Source organism: Lonchura striata, chromosome 4A (assembly GCF_050655825.1).
Source record: "Lonchura striata isolate lonStrDom1 chromosome 4A, ASM5065582v1, whole genome shotgun sequence".
Classification (NCBI taxonomy): Eukaryota; Metazoa; Chordata; class Aves; order Passeriformes; family Estrildidae; genus Lonchura; species Lonchura striata.
The window spans coordinates 15,134,241-15,151,952 of NC_140742.1; the positions used below are offsets into that span (position 1 = coordinate 15,134,241).

General features: G+C 61.3%; 1 protein-coding gene across 1 annotated transcript; it reads right to left on the reverse strand.

Annotated features, from left to right (window-relative positions):
- Positions 1 to 706: 706 nt before the first annotated feature.
- On the reverse strand, positions 707 to 17,438 carry TSC22D3 (TSC22 domain family member 3). The gene is made up of 3 exons (XM_077786567.2): positions 17,006 to 17,438; positions 2,511 to 2,562; positions 707 to 1,965 (listed from the first exon to the last, which is right to left on the reverse strand). Exons 1-3 carry the CDS (start codon positions 17,326 to 17,328, stop codon positions 1,720 to 1,722), a joined length of 621 nt encoding a protein of 206 aa, XP_077642693.1. The 5' UTR covers positions 17,329 to 17,438; the 3' UTR covers positions 707 to 1,719.
- Between the last annotated feature and the right edge of the window lie 274 nt (positions 17,439 to 17,712).

Sequence of the window (17,712 nt, forward strand, 5' to 3'; positions counted from 1 at the left end):
CAGGAGTTGTGTCCCTAGAAAACCCCAGGGGAGGAACTGCACCTTGCTTCAAACATCCTGCCAGCCAGGGGCTCTGCACAAACACCTCCAGGCTTTAACCTGTAGTAGCCATCAGCAGCCCCAGAGATGGAGGGTTTGGGCTTTTTTTTTTGCCCTCCATCACATACCCCAAGGGGTTGAATCAAAATCTGGCTGAGCCCTAAAACAGGGTTGGGGCATTCTGTTCAATCCAGATGACCCATCCTCTTACTCTCATATCATGTTTTCAGATTGCCCAAAATGAAAAAAAAAACAACCAAACAAAAAATATCAATGATGGCTGTGAGAACAAAAACACCAAAGGGAAGAGCAGAGCAGGGGGTACATACAGCTCCACGCAGGCTGAGAAGAGCCTCCTTTCTGCTTGTGTCCCCAAGTCTGCCCTGCACAGGTGTGCCACAGGGGACAGACACCTGCAGGTTCACAGCATTTTCCTACAAAACATCCAGCCCCTGGAAGGGGCTGCTTGCTCATATCTCCAAAAACCTATCTTGGCTCAGGCAGGGCCATCTCAGGGGAATTAAGCCCCAGTGCAAAGGTTTTCCCAGCTGGGGAACAGCACCAACCCAGTATCCTCACCAGTCCCATTCCAGCAATTTCCAGTATCTTCCCCAGTGCCACCACTCTCCCACCTCTTCCCAGCCACAGACACAGCTTGGGGCATGGGTATATACAAAAAGTAGAGTTTATTGCCATTTCTATCTAGATTTACACAACAGTGTCACCGCTTCTGACATCAAAAGCAATGTCCCGTCACACCCCAGAGAACAGGCCAGGGATAGAGGGGAGCCCAAGAACAAGGTGGCTCCTCCACCCCAGTGGGTTGGAGCACAACCTGCCTTGTGGCTCTGCCCAGTGGTCAGTCCAGATCCTCTCAGCGCTGCCACATGGTCCTTCTGTCAGGTGGGATGCCAGAGAGGAGTGAATCTGCCTCCTCCTCAGTGTCACTCGCAATAGTTGTCTGTCCACTGCCAGGTGCTCACCATTCCAGTCTGCCTTCGAATGCCCCAGATGTTGAGATGGGCACGGCTGACCCAGAGCAGGCACCCCACAGCCTCAGAGGCACCTCTCGTGCACATGCTTACACATAGATACAGCTACAGAAGATGCCCAAACTAACAAAACAAGCTTTTTTTAACTTGTAATCCCCACACTGCTGTGCGTTCAGCCACGGTCTACGCTGCAGCTGCCATCCCTGGTGCTGCTCAGTCTGGGTCGGGTTCCAGCAGGCTCCTGGGTGGCTTGCGGGACATATCTGCTTTGCTCACTAAACATCCATCTCCCTCCAATGTCAGGCTTTGCCAGAAAGAGACACCCCCCTGCAGAACGCAGCCACGGCCTGGGGCTTGGCTCCTTCCAACCGCAGGTTCCAGCACGGTGCCAAAGCCTGCCCAGCTCTGCCCTCCAGCAGGGCCCGGGACAGGCACCACAGATCTCCTCCTGGCACCTGGTGGGCGGTTGGAGGGGAGGGGGGGTCAGCTGCCCCTGTCTTCCTTGCAGAAGAGCATCCTCATGAAGGAGACGGCCACTGGCTCTGCGGGCTTGCCAGGGCTACCCAAGGGGCACAGCTCAGTGCCAGGGTCTGGCAGTCCTTCGTGTGAGATGAAGGTGGAAACGATTTTGCAGGAGATTAAGTAGAAAGAGTTCTGTGGCTCTGCCCACCCCGAGGACAGAGCCACCTTACACCGCAGAGCCCCCGGAGTGCTGGGCCGGGGCAGCCACCCCGGGGCTCTGCTCCTCAGGGCACAGCACCTCTGCTGGGAGCCGGGACTGGAACTTCTCCAGCTGCTCAGGGCTGGCCAGGGTCTTCAGGAGGCTGTTCTCACGCTCCAGCTGGGAGTTTTTCTCCAACAGTTCCTTGATTTGCTCTTTCAGGACCTCCACCTCCTCCCGCACAGCATACATCAGATGATTTTTCACAAGATCCTGCAAAAGGCCATAGAAGAGACCAATCAATGGAGAGTAATGCCCGGGGGGTTGCTCCCTCCCGTTCCCAAGTGCTGGGGCAAGTGCCAAATGCTGCAGAAGCTTTTCCCAAGGACCATCCCTCCCCACCCTTGGAACCCCGGCCAGGGCTTGGTGCTCATCCAGCATAGCTGCCTCAGCCGCCATCTCTCTGGTCTCTCTGCATCCATAAGCTCTTTCCAGCCCCCTAACCAGCCCCGGCATTTGGGGGGCTGGAGCTCCCGAGCACCCAGGGCAGCCGGCTCGGGCAGCCCAGACCCCAGAGTCCCCCTGCGCGTCCACCCTCGCTGCCTGCGCACTGCGGAGCGGCTGGAGCCAATGAGCTTCGCGGCGGCCGGACAAAGAGCAGCTCTGCCCGGCAGCGGGATGCGGAGTGGGGACCCCCGCGGGCAGCGGGACCCCCGCCCTGGCCGAGCACCCCCCGGGAGCGGGAAGCCCACCCCCGTGCCCAGCACCCGGGCTGACGGGGGAAGGTGCGGGGCAGAGAGGGCAGCGCTGCAGCTCACCATCGCCTGCTCGATCTTGTTGTCGATGGCCACCACGCTGGCTCCGGAGGCGCTGGAAGAGAGCGGAGAGGCCGAGGGTCAGCACCGAAAACCTCCCTTCCACAGGGGTCCGTGCACCGCGACACCTCCCCCCGCACCAGGGGCGTCCTCCTCCCCAGGGGAATCCATTCATTCCGGCAGCGGTCGCGTACGTCCTTCGCTCCCGGAGCAGCAATGCCCCACCTCATCCGTGGGGCTCGCAGCAGCATCCCCGGGCCCTGGGACGCCCCTTCCCCCAGATCTCTGCGGCGAACGGCGGGGCTGCCCCTACCTGTTGTCGAGCTTCACGGAGACTACATCGCCCCCGAGCAGGGAGGAGAAGAAGGAGATGGAGAAGTTGTGCAGCTGGTAGACAGCCACCTCCATGGGGGACTGGTACATGCCGGTGCTCATGGCTGCGGGCGCAGGGACACACACTCGCACAGTCGGAGCTGAACGCACTGCCGGGAGCGCTGCGCCGCCCCCGCTTTTATCGGCGGCGCCCGCCCTGCCGGGAGGGGCGAGCGCGGCGGGGACCGCCCGCCGCCCGCAGCGCCGGTCCTGCCCCGCTGCTGCCCCCCGGTACTGCCCCCGGTATGGCACACTGCCCCCGGTATGGCACACTACCCCCCGGTACTGCCCCCGGTACCGCACACTGCCCCCGGTACGGCACACTGCCCCCCGGTACTGCCCCCGGTACGGCACACTGCCCCCGGTATGGCACACTGCCCCCGGTATGGCACACTACCCCCCGGTACGGCACACTGCCCCCCGGTACCGCACACTGCCCCCCGGTCCTGCCCCCCAGCCCCGGTACCGCGCCCCTCTGCAGCCCCTCCGCCCCTTCCCCTTCAAACACAGCACGGCGCCGTCCCAGAGCAAGGACGCCCCGCTTCAGCACTGCCCCCCCATGTCTGCAACCCCACTCCACACCCGGAGTCCCGAGACCCCCGGCACCCCTAGTACGACCCCCCATAGCCCACAGGCCTCAGCAGCCCGTTCCCGTGCTCCTGGGCGCCCAGGATGGGATTCGGGGGGACACACGCATCTGCTTGGGGGCTGGGAGAAGGGGTGAACCCGGTCTGCATTTGGAGGTGCAGCCTGCAGGTCCTGCACAGTGAGGCCCAGTGGCTGTGAAAAGAGGCAGGAGGGAAAGGGGAGCCATGGGCATTCAAAATACAAGCCGGGGTGCAAAATAGAAGTGTGAGTGAAAAACAGAAACCGGCAGCTAAAAAAACAGGGCTCGTAACAGAAACGACGGTATAAAACAGAGCGAAACTGGAGTGACAAACAACAGAAACAAGAGCAGAAAAACAACCCGGGCGTAAAAAACAACTCCAGGAAGACAAATGAAAACCTGCGTGCAGAGAAAACCCGGGTGCAGAACCAAACTAGGGTACAGAACACACCCCGAGGTTGCAGAACAACAACTGCGGAGTGCAGAACAAACCCGGGGTACGGAACAACACCCCGGAGTGCAGAACAGCCCCCAGAACAAAGCGGAGGTACAAAACGAACTCGGGGTACAGAGCAAAACAACCCCAGGGTGCAGAGCCAACCCGATGTGCAGAACAAGAAATCTAGAGTGCAACAGAATGAGCTTGTGGTGCAGAACAAATTCGGGGTACAGAACACGCCCTGGGTGCAGAACACCCACCAAGGGATGCAGAGCAAACCTGGAGGTCACAACAAAACCGGGGCGTGTAACAAACTCGGGAGCACTAAACACCAGCACCCCGGGCAGTCCGGGGCTCAGAACAAGCCCGGGTCGCGGCCGGGGCTCGGACCGCTCCGGGGGCCCGGCGGCCCCGCCCGGGTTACATAACGGCGCAGCGGGGGGCGCCCCCCCGCGGGCACGGACGGCACTGCAGCGGCTGCGGCGGCGCTCTGCGGGGCTTGGGCGGAGCGGCGGCCCCGTGCGTGTGTGCGTGTGTGCGTGTCTGTGTGTGTGTGTGTCTGTGTGTGCGTGTGTCTGTGTGTGCGTGTCTGTGTGTCTGTGTGTCTGTCTGTGTGTGTGTGTGTGTGTGCGTGTGTGCGTGTGTGTGTGCATGTGTGTGTGTGTGCGCGTGTGTGTGCGTCTGTGTGTGTGTGTGCATGTCTATGTGTGTGTGTGCATGTCTGTGTGTGTGCGTGCACTCAGAGCAGCATCCCTGTGTGTATGTGTATGCACGTACATATGTGTACGCCCTCAGAGCAGCATCCCTGTGTGTATATGTATGTATGTACATATGTGTAGCCCTCGGAGCAGCATCCCTGTGTGTATATGTATGTATGTACATATGTGTACGCCCTCAGAGCAGCATCCCTGTGTGTGCACTCACGTGCAGCCCCGGTTCACGGCGGGTCCTTCCCAGTCCACAGAGGGATTTATACACAGAACACGCGGGTCTCCTCCGAGAAGTAGGAGCAGGGTCCCTAAAACCCCCCCAGCACCCCAGAGGCTGGAGTGGCACTGCCCACCCGGTGCTGCCTCCACGGCCCTTGGTCGCCCACCTATCTCTGCCCTCCAGATCTGGGGCAGCCTTGCTCAGTGGCTGCTGCTGCCCCTGGCCCCGGGGGCTCATCCCCTGCTGGGCACGGCAAGGCTGATGCTGGACGGCAGATCCCACACTCGGCACAGTGGCCAGGAAAGAGTCAGTGCTGGCAGGGCACATGCACTCCGGGGCTGCTGCAAAGGACACTGATCACCCCAATCCAGGGGTACTGAACGTGGCTGGCACTTGGCTGTTGGGACCTGACTCCTGGATGTGATGCTGTGCCCCTTCCTCAAGCAGGGAGGGAGGAGCAGAGTGCAATTTCCCCATCAGAAAGGGAAACTGAGGCACAGTGCAGCACAGCTGCTGCTGCTGCAAGCAAGACCTAGCCAGGCAGCTCTCCACGAATTGCAGCCCCATCCCAGAGCAGGATGAGGATGCTGTGCTGTCTGCAAACCACAGCCAGGGCACATGTGGGTTTGATGTGGGGATGTGAGAAATCATTTTCTCCCTGGTGGGCCCATCTGGAACCTGTGGAGGGGGATTATGCACATCCCCCTGTGTCAGCACCACTCCAGTCCAAAGCTGCTGTACAGGGGCTGAGCAGGGTGCTGGCACTGAAGAGAATAGCCAGGTGTCTGTCCCCCAAGCCCCGAGGCTGGCCTGTGCTCCTCCCCTCACCCACACCAGGCCCCACTTACCAGTCCCTCCTTCTGAAGAGGCTCGGGGAGTAGGGGGGCTGGAAGGCCATGCCAGCCCGGACCCTGTTCCAGCCCCTCTGCTCCAGCAGCGATGCTGGCTCTGCCTGTGGTGCGTCCCCCCAGCTTGCAGTGGCACAGACAGCCGGAGTGCCGGCTGCACCCAGGGGCTCCAGCCACAGGGTAAACATGCTGGGAGATGACCTCAGCTGCACTCAATTGGCCCTTTCAAGGCCAATGGCCAGTGTGCCATCCCGAGCTGCGCGGGTGCCCCCCTCCCTGGGGAGATGAAAGGCCTCTGTGTGCACTTGTCCCCAGCGTGGCTGGTGGTGGGCTTGGTGGCAGCCCCTGGGACACAGCTTTGTCCCCCTGCTGGGACAAGTCCAGACCACCCACACCAGGGGTCCTTTGATGGAGTTTGCCACTGCAGCTCATGAAGCATGCTGGTTTCACCAGGGAGAAGACAGGAGAGCTGGGGAGAACATTTCCTCCCACAGTTGTGCCGCCTCCTGTCTTCTGCAGAGAGGTGTCAACAGCAGGGAGATGGGGTGGGCAGACCCCAGCCTGCCCCCAGCCCTGGCAGCTGTGCCTGTGTCCCCATCCTGTGATATGGACCCCCAGTCCTGGCTCAGCCTGCTTCCCAAAGGAAGACCCATGTCATGATAGAAGGGACCAAGGGCTCCAGAACCAGCAGACCAGAGCCTGGCTGGTGGTCCTTGTCTCACAGCTTGAGGCTCCTGCTCCCTACCTGGTACCTTTCTGATGCAGCACTCAGGCACCAAGGACTGAGAAAAAACCCCAAATATTTCTGCAGCTGCTGGAGCGCAGCCAGAAAATGCTTTGGGGGGGAATTGCTTCAGCTCTGCCACCTCCAAGATTTTTCCCATGGAGCTGGGACTATTGCAGAAATAAACGGGAGTAAGTGACTGATTTCCCTGCAGTCCTCCTGGGTCCTTGCACCCAGCCCTGCCCACATCACTGCTCAGGGCATGGGCTCCTCACTTAGGCTGGGCAGGATGCTGTTGGCCTTCAAGAGGCCGCAGTGAGGGATGCTCTGGAGGGATGAAGAAGCAGAAGTTTCTTTCCTGGCACTCAGTAAATGAGGGATCCCTACGCTGCTGGTGGCCAGGGCAGGTCAGGCTGGGCAGGGGGCTGCAGCCCCCCTCACATCCCACACCCCACGTGGGGGCAGGGCTCCCAAACGTGTTGTGGGGTGCACACACAACCACGGTGCACCTCGCAGCCCCTACAAGCAAGTCCTGCCTGCACACGTGCGTGCACACACGGCACACCCACACGCCCACGGCCCCTGCATGCACACGTGTGTTTGCAGCCCACACGAGCGTGTGCTCTGCTCACAGGGGCACGCCCTGCACATGCATGTGCACATTGGTGTGCACATATGCAAGCACATTAGTTTAGTACCTGTAGCTGATGATCTTGAGGGTCTTTTCCAACCTGAATGCCTCTGTGACCCTTTGACACTCACTTGGTGTGCCAAACACATGCTGCTGCTCTGCGTGCAGATGCACAGCCCTGCCTGCACCCCAGCACAGGGCAGCTCCACGTGCCCCTGCAAAGCCAGAGGGCACTCCCAGCGCTCAGGAATCACCTGCAGCCCTGCTGGCACCTCCACAGTGGGAGCAGCAGCTCCAGCTCTGCTGGATCCTGCTTTGTTCCAGCTCTCCCCAGGAGCCCCTCTGAGCTGCCCCAATGCCCCACAGCAGCAGGGTCCTACATGGGGCTCCAGCTGTACCCCAAGTGGTGGGGGGAGCCTCTCCTAGCACACCACAGCCCTGGCCTTGCCAGGCTGCTAGCAGCCACCTCCTCTCCCACCACCTGCTCCTCCAAGCAGAGCAGGGTGGGCAACACAACACCTTGTTCTTCCTAAAGAGCCACCACGGACTCACAGCTACCCTGTGGCACCAGTGACGGGCACTGGAGCAGGCTGGGCGAGAGGTGGTGAACCCCCCGAGGCAGCAGCATGGCAGCTCCTGCCCTTACCCACAGTGACAGGAGCTTCAGCAGGCCGGGCCCGGCTCGTGCCTGTGGTTATTCTGGTAACAGCAACAGCAACCGCAATACAGGGCAGTTGTGACACTAATTGTTGTGCTCTCCAGGGGAAAAAAGCACCCGTGGTTGACATCAAGCAGTGAGGAGAGGTGGTGACACCAGCCAGGGAAGGTCTCACCCCAGCAGTGGCCCTGCAGGACACCCCAAAGCTGCCAGCAGCCCCTCAGCCCTTACACAGCCTGTACCTCAGCCCAGGAGATGCCAGCCCCCCTCCTGGGTGACAGCAAGTGACAACCCCCTCCTCAGCAATGGGACTTGGAGTTCTGCAGCCACCACAGAGCTCTGCCAGGGGTGAGAGGGAGGAGGACGAGGGGATTATCTCTTGCTGCCTGGCATCCCACACCTGCACAGTGCTGTGGGTCAGGGGACATGTCAGGGGACATGCCCTCTCCCCACAGCCGTGGGGACAAGCCGTGCTTTTGTGCTGAGCCCAGCGTGCTGGACCTGCTCCAGGCACTGCAGTGCCACACACCAAAGGATGCTCCTGTCCTGGTAGTGGCTGATGGAGCTGGAGGGGTGTTTGGGGCTCCAGGAGCAGCCCTGGCTCCCCAGACTTGGCTCTCCCCCTGCTCCAGGCTGTGCTCATGGCTCCGTGGCAGTTTTCCTGGCTTGCTCTCTCCCAAGGACTCAGCTCAATGGGAGGAAGGCCCTTCAGAGGGTCTGAGGCGTGGGAAATGTTTATAGCCTGGCCTCAGAGACACTGGAGAGCAAACTGGGAAAGGCGCAGAGCCAAGGCTGCCCAGGCTGCTCTGCAGAGCCAGATCTCTGCTCCAAGGGTCAGAGCAGAGGGGAGAGGAAAAGCTTCTTCTTGCAAACACAGCTAAGAAAACTCTGCCTGTCGCAGCCCAAAATCCTGCAGCTGTGGTGGGACCAGCCAAGGGGATGCCAGCACCAGGGCACCCTAGGCACACCCTGCAGGAACAGAGGGAAGCGTGGCTGGGGCCTGTGGCTGCCTACGGCAGGAAGGGCTGCTGTGGGACAGGGCTGAGGAGCTCCAGGCCTCGTCCAGCAGCTCTATCCTGGTTCTGGGAAAGGAGAGGTAGTGCTGGGGGCTGCCCACGGGCAAACAGGCAGCTGAGTCATCTGCCAAAGAATCCCAGGATCCTGAACAGCAACTGCCTGCCCTATGGCATTGGCGTGGGGCTATTGTGCCAGTCCCAAGGGCTGTGGGCCTAGCCCTGCCAGAGCACATCAGTTGTCCAGATCTTGGTTTCCTCCTCCTGAAGATTCCCTGCTGAGCTGCTCCCTGAGGCCTGGGACTATCCTCCAGCTCAGCTGGTGCCTTCCAGGAGCTGCGTGGGACATGCAGAAGCCCCATGCAACCAGGGTCCCCATGCCATCAGAGCCTTGGAGGGGTCAGAAATCCCCCAAGCATGTTCTGGGCGTGTGCTGCTCCAGAGCAGCAGGTAACCACTCCGGGGCACACCTGGACGTGCCTGGGTAGGGATGCAGCCCCTGCCTGCAGAGCTGCTGCTGCTGGCCCAGTCCCAGTCCCAGTCCCAGTCCCAGTCCCAGTCCCAGTCCCAGGCCAGGGGACACCAGAGTCACATCTGGCCTGGACAGAGGTGGTGCCCCTGCCATGCTGGGGAAGCCCAGGGATGGTTTCAGTGAGGGAAGGCCAGAGGGGAACCTACCCTTGGGAAGGCTGACAGGGAACATGTCCTCCTTCCCTTCATGCCCAAGGGAGGCAGAGTGAGCTCTGCGGCCACGGTCAGGGGACACAGTGACCCACCCCAGCAGGCATGGGCAGAGATTGTGGTGTGGAGACTCTTCTAACCTGTCAGGCTGGAGGCAGTGTGGGGTGGTGGAGGGAGCCCTGGTAGGCTCCTGTGTCCAGCTGTGGGGCTGACTGCTTCCTCTGATAAAGGTACTTGGCTGTACTCCCAGTTCTGGTTTTTTCTAGCATGCGAGTGCACACCCTCAAGCCAGCCTGCTGAGAGTTGCAATTTTTCTTTGTCACCAGACCCTCTTCTTCCTCCTGTGCCCCTAGCAGCAGTTGCCTCCCAGCAGCAGTGTGAGGAGGGGAGGTCAGAGAGGACCCAGTTTCAGCCACGCTGGAAGCCAGAGAGGACCCAGTTCCCTTCTCACCATGCTGGAAGGCCCCAGAGTCACAGCTTCCCCAGGCATGCTGGCATAGGAGAGGAAAAGGAAAAAAGGCTCATTGGGTTGTTACCAGCCCTGGATCATGTGGCCAAACATCCTACCTCGCTGGTGTTTGTCAGCACCAGCCCCATGCAGCTGCCAACCCAGTGTGGACACTCCAGTGGGTGCCCTGCCAGGGACTGTGGGCCACCCTTGCACCTCACTGCTCCCCACAAAGGGTCCCCCAGCTGCCGAATGCTGAGGTGAGAGTGCCAGCATGGCACAGCCCAGTGAAAACCCTGCAGCTTTCTCTGAGCACCGTGCCTGGCTGTTGGGGCAGTGCAGCTAACCCAAACCATGCTCCCTGCTCCCATGGACCAGGGATGCCCAGCCCCAGGGAGGATGGCAGGCTGAACCCCTAGCAGAGCTTTAATCCACAAATTTGTCTGTGGAGCAAAGTGTTTCACACCCACGGGCCGGGGCTGGAGTGCTGTCATTGAACTCGGTGTTATCTCCTCTGGTTACCTGTGCCCTGCCTGCTGCTCCTGCCAGCTATGGCTCTGAACTCCAGAACTGTCCTTGCTCCTTAGCTCACTGTGTTTTCCTGGACAGCCCTAACTGGGTCACACCCAGATCCTGGCTGCCCTTTCTGCCCCAGTTTCAGGGGACTGAGGATAGAGCATAGGTGGTTGCAACACCGAAAGACTTCCTGCAGCACGAGGGCTGCACGGTGCCCTTGCACCCACAGCAGGCAGGCAGGGGGCTGCCAGCCTGGCTTCTCCTCCCCAGCCCCTCCTTCAGCTTCCCAGGGATCCTCAGCCTGGGGAGAGAGGAACCCCAAGGCAGGGCCTCTGGCATCCTCCAGGAACAATCCCAGGCCCTTTTTCAGGCAGGAGCGGCGCCCCGGAGCCCTGCTAGGCACTGGCAGCTGCTGCCCTGCGGCTGCAGGAGTGCCCACTCGCTAATTGGGAGGCAGCTCGTTATGTAATGAGGACGGAGGCAGGGGATCTGCGAGAGCTGTGCACCCCACGCTACCCAAATCTGCTCTTCCAGCCCATAAGAATCCTTGTTTATAGAACCCCTCAAGCCCTTCACTGGCCCCTTCTACAGGTGCTGGAGCCTGGTGCTCTCCTGACATTCCCCCCTCACACAGCCCCCTGAGTATCAGGCTAGCCCAGAGGTCCGAGGCTGTGAGGGAAGGAATATCAGGAGATGGCAAAGATTTCCAAAAGAGGATCTTACCCCGATGTATGTTGGTTCAGCTCTCTTTATTCTGTGGTGTCCAAGGGGAGAGCGGGGCAAAAGAGGACGAACAGGAAATGTCAGGGGTCTGTACAGACTTTGGACAGGGTGAGCTTCCCTGGCTCTCCCCCAACCCCATTGGGGCAGGAAGGAGGGGTCCAGGGTTATCTGATCAGAGTCACAGGGTCCCGGGGAAGGGGGAATAGAGTGCCCATGAGCTCACTGTAACACTCTCCTGCCTGGCCCAACGCTTGGGGGGAGCCCCAGCAAGAGCCCCCAAATAGCCCAGGGACAGCCTGACCCCGCTGAGGGGGCAAAGCCCAGACAGGGCTGACCCGGGGGGGCTGGGGGCAGAGGAGCTGTGCTGGGCTGGCACATGAGCCAGCACCCACAGGAGGTCAGGCAAGGACAAGCAGGGCAGCATGGCTTCAGCAGAACCGTGTTATTAATACCCCGCCTGGCCTTTGCAAGGAATCCCGGGCATTTCAAATCAGGGACCTTCACTGAAACCCGGCCATCACTGACATTTCAGAACAATAACAATGTGAAAGACAATCAGTTCCTGGCAGGATGGATACCTGTGGTGCTTCTCTGTGTGCCTGACCTCAGCAGCCAGCTCTCACCTCGCTTGTGCCAACCCTGGAGAACAACCTGAGACCATCCCCTGCCTCCAAACCACCCGGAACAGTCCTGATCCTTTTCACAGGTATATCACTGTGATGATCTCACTTAGGGACATGCAAATGTCTTGTCTTGCCCCATGGCATCTACCATCCCCTGCCATTCTGGACAGGGCTGCCATCCCCATGGAATTGCAGGTGGGGGTGGCAAGGACTGGATCCCATCCTGATCCTGGAGTCTGAAGGGCCCAGAGTTTCTTCTCTGCCACCAGAGCTGTTCTGCAGCAAAAGCTCCCTCAAATACACACACACACACATATATATATGTAAAACTCAGCACACAGACAGAGAATGATCTCCTGTCCCAAAGCCAGCCACATTCAGCACCTGGATAAATATAACTCAGAGCTCATTTGCAAAGCATCAGGATGGGTTGTAGCCTCTCACCTCTCCAGCCCTCTTCCCCCAGCACACACCCTGGGGTAGTTGATGACCTCAGAAGTCTTTTCCAACCTAACGGGTCCTGTGATTCTCTGCCCTCTACCAACAGGGCCTCAGTCCTTCCCAAGGGCAGGATCCACCTGGAGCCTCCCTGGCCTTGGCAGTCCACACAACGCACACGGACCCAGACACGGTCACGTCCCCTGGGCACACACACAGCTGCCAGGCTCTGACAACATACATCCCAAGCCTTTCCAAGCCCTTTGGTCTCGTGCAGGCCATGGTGCTCCCCCAAAATACAGTCAGCTTTAACACTTTGTGCTGGGCAGTGGGCAAGGAGGTGGTGTCAGGTCCCAACAGAGACTGTCCAGGATCAGGCCAAGTCTCACCAGGAAAGGATAATGTGATGCTGAAGAGAGGGGGCAGATGCTGGGATCAGAGCAGATCCCTGCAACCTCCTTCAGCTCCAGCCTCTTCCTCACTTTTACAGTTTAAAGCCAGAAAAAATCCTGCCCAGCCTTTTCCCCACAGGGCCATGCTGTCATCCCTGCCTGACCTTGGGACACCTATTTCTGCCTGTGCAGAGCCAAATGCCTGTCCTAGCAGATGGGTAGGACTGGATTCTCCAGCACTGGAAAATCCCCAGAGAACCAAGATGACAGGTTCCTGGGAAGCTGACGTTGGCATCACCAGACTGGCTCAGCTGTGCCAGCCCCCTTGGCCACAGCCTTGTGGTCAGGGGCAAATGATTCCCCCCCAAGGGGCTGGAGGGGCTGAGCATGGCTCTCCTGTGCTTCGGAGAGTGTTGAGAAAATCCTTCTGGAGAGAGCTGGGTCTTGCAGGAGCAGGCAGGGACAGGCATGGTGCACGGTGTGGCACGTGCTGCTGCCAGCCCTGCCGTGCCATGCCAACCCAGTGCGCTGTGGCAGAGCCCCTGTGAGCCTGCTCTGCTGGGACACAGGCCCCAAGTCTGCTGGGTCATGGGCTGGGGGTCCCAAGGTATTGGGATGCCCATGATGGAGACCACAGCAGGCTGAGCTGGCTGCCTGCCTGACATCTTCCCGAGGGTGGGAGGATTTGGGCATGCCAAGGTCAGCACCTCCCAGCAGTACCAGCTGAATGCCACTGAAATAAAATCTCCCCAGCACCTTAGTGGTGTGCAGGGCTTGCAAGCAACACTGCAGGCCACAGGTCAGGCCATGTGCAGCTCTGTCGTGTGAGAGCAAAGCAAAGAAAACCCTGGTGCATGGCTCTGGAGGGCGGGGAGACTCTCCTGGCCCCCTCCATGGCAGAGCTGTCCCAGGGCCAGAAGAAGGAGAATAGGACAGCTCAGTCCTACACCCACACCTCTCTCACGCTCACTCATGGCTGCTCTCCCCATCAATGTGTCCTTGTTGCTTCAGCCCACATTCAGCTGGCATGCCTGCCCTGGCCCTGCCAGCCCGGGATGCCCTTTATGCCCTGGCTCCTCTCCTGCACTGCCGCCGCAAAGTGACACCCGACAGACAGGAACAAGTGGTGCTGTGACACAAATGCCACCCTGCTGCTGCTGCCCTGGCAGCTCCTGCTTGCTGGCCCGACCTTACAGGAAAGGCAGTGCTGCCCTGCTTTGCCCAAATTCATGCTTCCCCAGCCCCTCACACAGAGCTTCCCTGCCTCCCATGACTCCTGTGCCTTGCCCAGGCCTGGGAGAAAGTGGCCCTCAGCTCCTTTCATGGCTCAGACCTAAGGATGGGTCACTGCCCAACCTGTTGGATGGAGCAGCAGGTCTGGCAGTGCCTACAGCTGATCTGGCTATGCAGAGGTGTCCCCTCACAGCCTGGAGCAGGATGGGCACAGGCTGGCCAGGCTGCCAGGAATGGCTGGGCAGGAATGCTGGCACAGCTGGCTGATGTGGGCAAGCAGGCTGGTATGCACCTCCTCTTCCCACCCAGAGCCAGGCAGGGCCTGCATGGATCACAGGCTAGCACACACCCAGGGTGCTGCTTCCCCTGCAGGGCCGACCTCCTCCCACAGCCCTGGCTCCCCTCAGCCCCCTGGCCCAGGACAAGGTGCCATGGGCCTGCTCTCCCTGGCCTACACTCAGCTGGGCTTGGTTTGGGTCTGGGATAACGTTGGCATTACAGAGGGATGGCAAAGACCTTTCTGCCCACTTCACTGGCACCTGCAGGGAGAAGGTGTCCCAGCCAGGGTGGTGGCAGCTGTCCTCCCTATACCTGGTGCTTCCATGTGAGTTTGCTGAGACTTCCCTGGAAAGCAGTTTGTGATGCCCTGTGTGAGGACACAGTGGGGAGAAGCCCTTTCTGCACAGGATGCTGTGCCCCCCTGAAACAGCAGGGCTTTCTGCATGAGCATGAGCCCTGGAGGCAATTGGTCCAGAGCATGTCTTCCTTGTGCATCCCTAACAACATCCCTGCTGTGAGCAAAGGGTAGGGACAGCCTGGCAGGGACCACCCAGCCACAGAAACCCCTAAAGACAGGTTAGACATGCTGAAATGTGTGTTGTCTGAGAAGCCCAGCACTGATCTGACCCTGACTGAGTTGTCTCCAGCCAGCCCCTGAGCCAAACTCAACTCTGGGTTTAGGATCTTGGGCATCCCATGCTGCTCTGATGTCAGCTACACACAGGGATGTGTACCCACACAACTTTCCAATCCTCCTGTGCTGCTGCAGGAGCACATCAGCCAAAACGATGGGCACCAAATGGTTTGGGCTCCCTGGTACCAGCAACAGGGTGCCCTTATCAGTCATGTTATCAGGGTGTTCCTCTGGCACCCACAATCCTCTGCCGTGCATGCTATCTGCTCTTGGATGTGTTGGCTCATTCCCCAGAAGGAGAAAGTTCAGGCTGGAGCAAAACAACTGCAAACACAGGTGTGGGCACACCTGGCTCCAGTGCCCGGGGCCACGCACCCAGCTCTGCCATGCTGTGCCACCTGGGGGTGACGGGGGATCCCCAGCAGCCTCCAGCCCGAGGTGCCTGGACCCTGGCTGGGATAGAGGGACACAGCCTTGCACCACAGCCTGTCACAAACACAACGCATGGAGCCTCTTGGGACACATCACAAACAGGGCACAGAAGACAGGCAGCAAGGAGTGCTCAGGGACACTGAGAGGGAGAAATCTTTGTCCCTTGGCGTCTCTGCTCACTCCCTACCTCGCCAGGAGCACCGCAGGTCCTGCCCCAGCAGCGGTGAATCGACAGCAGGCTGCTGTGCCCATATCAGTGGCCTCTGGCCCGCAGGCACTGCCACTGACTGCCCCAGGTGCTCGGCTCTGACCCCGGCCCTGGCAGCCCGTGCTGGGGACAGTGTCTCGCTTCCCCCCTCACCCACCGTGCCAGCTTGCTGCCGCCTCCCGGGAGGAGCGGAACCTCTCGCTCCCGCTCCTTCTCACCCGGCTAGGTTCCCTGCTCCCCGTCCGGGCCAGGCAGCGGCGCCTTGGCAGGTGTCCCAGCTCCTCCTTTCCCACCTGAGCGGCAGCTCGGCGTTATGTAAGCGCAGCTAGAGCGAGGCCGGCTGCAGGCAGCAGCCTCTCGGCGTCAGACGCTGCCGGGCGAGGAGGCGGGAGCGCGCCGGGGCGGCTCACACGCGTGGGGCAGCCACGTGTGAGCCCACCTGCCTGCCAGCCCGGAGCCCGCCCACGCTGCGTGTGCTGGGCAGGGCACGGCGCGGCGCCTCCGCACGCGTGGGTGCTGCTCCCCTGCGCCTTACACACCCACGGCGGAGCGGCAAGCCCCGGAGCCGCTGCCCGCCGTGCCAGCCAGGCGCACATCTGTACCTGAAGCGCTGATGGGCCACACATCTCAGGGTAGCAAATATTTCCCAGCTGCTGAAGACACCCGCAGTCTCGGGCACCTGCGGCACTACTGGCCCAGCTCGGCTCTCTCGGGCTGAACTGGGAGACCCAGACCTGCTAGCCCCCATACAGGCTGTGCCCCCACAGGGTGTCACCAGCTCTCTCTGTCACCAAAGCCAGCCCCACACAGCGCCAGTGCAGGACCTGAGACAGCTCTGTCCACTCCTCACCTCCGGGGCTCACCTCATCAGGGCTGGGGAGCCTGCAGAGTGGTAGCCCCTGGGACCTCCTGTTCAGTCTCCTCTGTCCTCGCTGCTAGAGGAGGGAGCAGGGCAGACCCCACAGTCCTGCCGCCTCAGTCTGCCAGGGAATGGAGCACGTTCAGCTGTGGGGGCACAGGGAGTCAACCCCGAGACCAGCTCGGGCAGGGCAGAGCCACTTTCCAGTGGTACCAGGGAAGTACCACTCGGGGCCAGACCTATGTCCACTCCGGGGAGAGCCAGGGGAGCTGCCGAAAGGGCAGGAGCTGCTGGCCCTGGGACTCTTCTCTTGGGCTCCCTAGCCAGGCCCTCGGTGACACTCAAGATGGCTTTCGAGGCAGCACACTGCTTCCCAAGGAACCTGCTGCGCTCTCCACGCAGGATGGGGCCGATGCCTGTCTGTCGCTGGACACTCTCCACGCCCCTGCGGGCACTGTGTGTGTGGACAGAGGTAGCCAGGGAATGAGCACAGAATCCAGCGGCCAAGACACACAGCTGGGGGCTGTTGTCACTGCCCGGCAGCCACAGGGCACCACAAGACGGGCACGGCGGGCATGACGGAGCAAAGCCACCCAGACCCGCACCCAGGGATGGGCTGGCACCTCGTACGGACTCCGTGCCAGACGCGGATTCTTCCCCACCCAGATTCCACCGCCGCTGACACCCCCCAGCCCCCGGGTCACACAAGTCCCCTTCTCTTGCCAGCCCCACAGCGCTGCCAGCTCCGAGCCCGCTGCCCCGGGGCGCACGGCCCCCGGCAGCTCTCAGGCTCCTGGCGGCGACACCCACCTGTGGAAGAGGAGGAGGATGGAGAGCAGGGTCTGGTCGATGTTCCTGTTGCAGATACCCTGGTTGAAGAGGTAGCAGGGGTCCCGCACGACGGGTTCCAGCGAGTCCTGGCGCATGATGGAGCTCAGCTTGTCGGTGTTGAGGTTCTGTCGGACCAGCTGCTCCCGCAGCTGCCGGAAGCTGCTCACGGTGGGGCTGCCCGGGTTGTTGTTCTCGCCCTCGGCCCCCTCCTCCAGCCCGCTCCGGTTGGCCAGGTCCAGGCAGCAGCTGCAGCAGTCCAGCCCCACGGGCGACCGGCACTCCTCCGCGGGCGACGAGGACATCCCGGGTGGCCCCGCGCCCGGCCACGGCGGCGCCGCCGGGGCCGCTCCCGGGGCGGCGGAGAGCGAGCGGCTGCAGGACGCGCCCGGTGCCGAGCGCCGCGAGCGGCCCCCGCCCGCCCCGCTCCCGTTCCGCCCGCCCGGCCCCGCCCCGGGCCCGCTCCGCCCCGGCCCGCCCCGGGCCCGTTCCGCCCGCCCCGGTTCCGCCCCGTCCCGGCCCGTGCATCCTTCCTCCGCTCCGCTCCTCTCCGCTCTCTTCTCGCCGCTCCGCCCCGGCCCAGCCGCTCTCCGCCCGCCCCGAGCAGCCGCTCCCCGGCAGCGCAGCCACCCCACGCCTGGGTCCGGGAGAAACTGGCGAGTTGTGACTGGGGTGACAAAGGGCCGCGA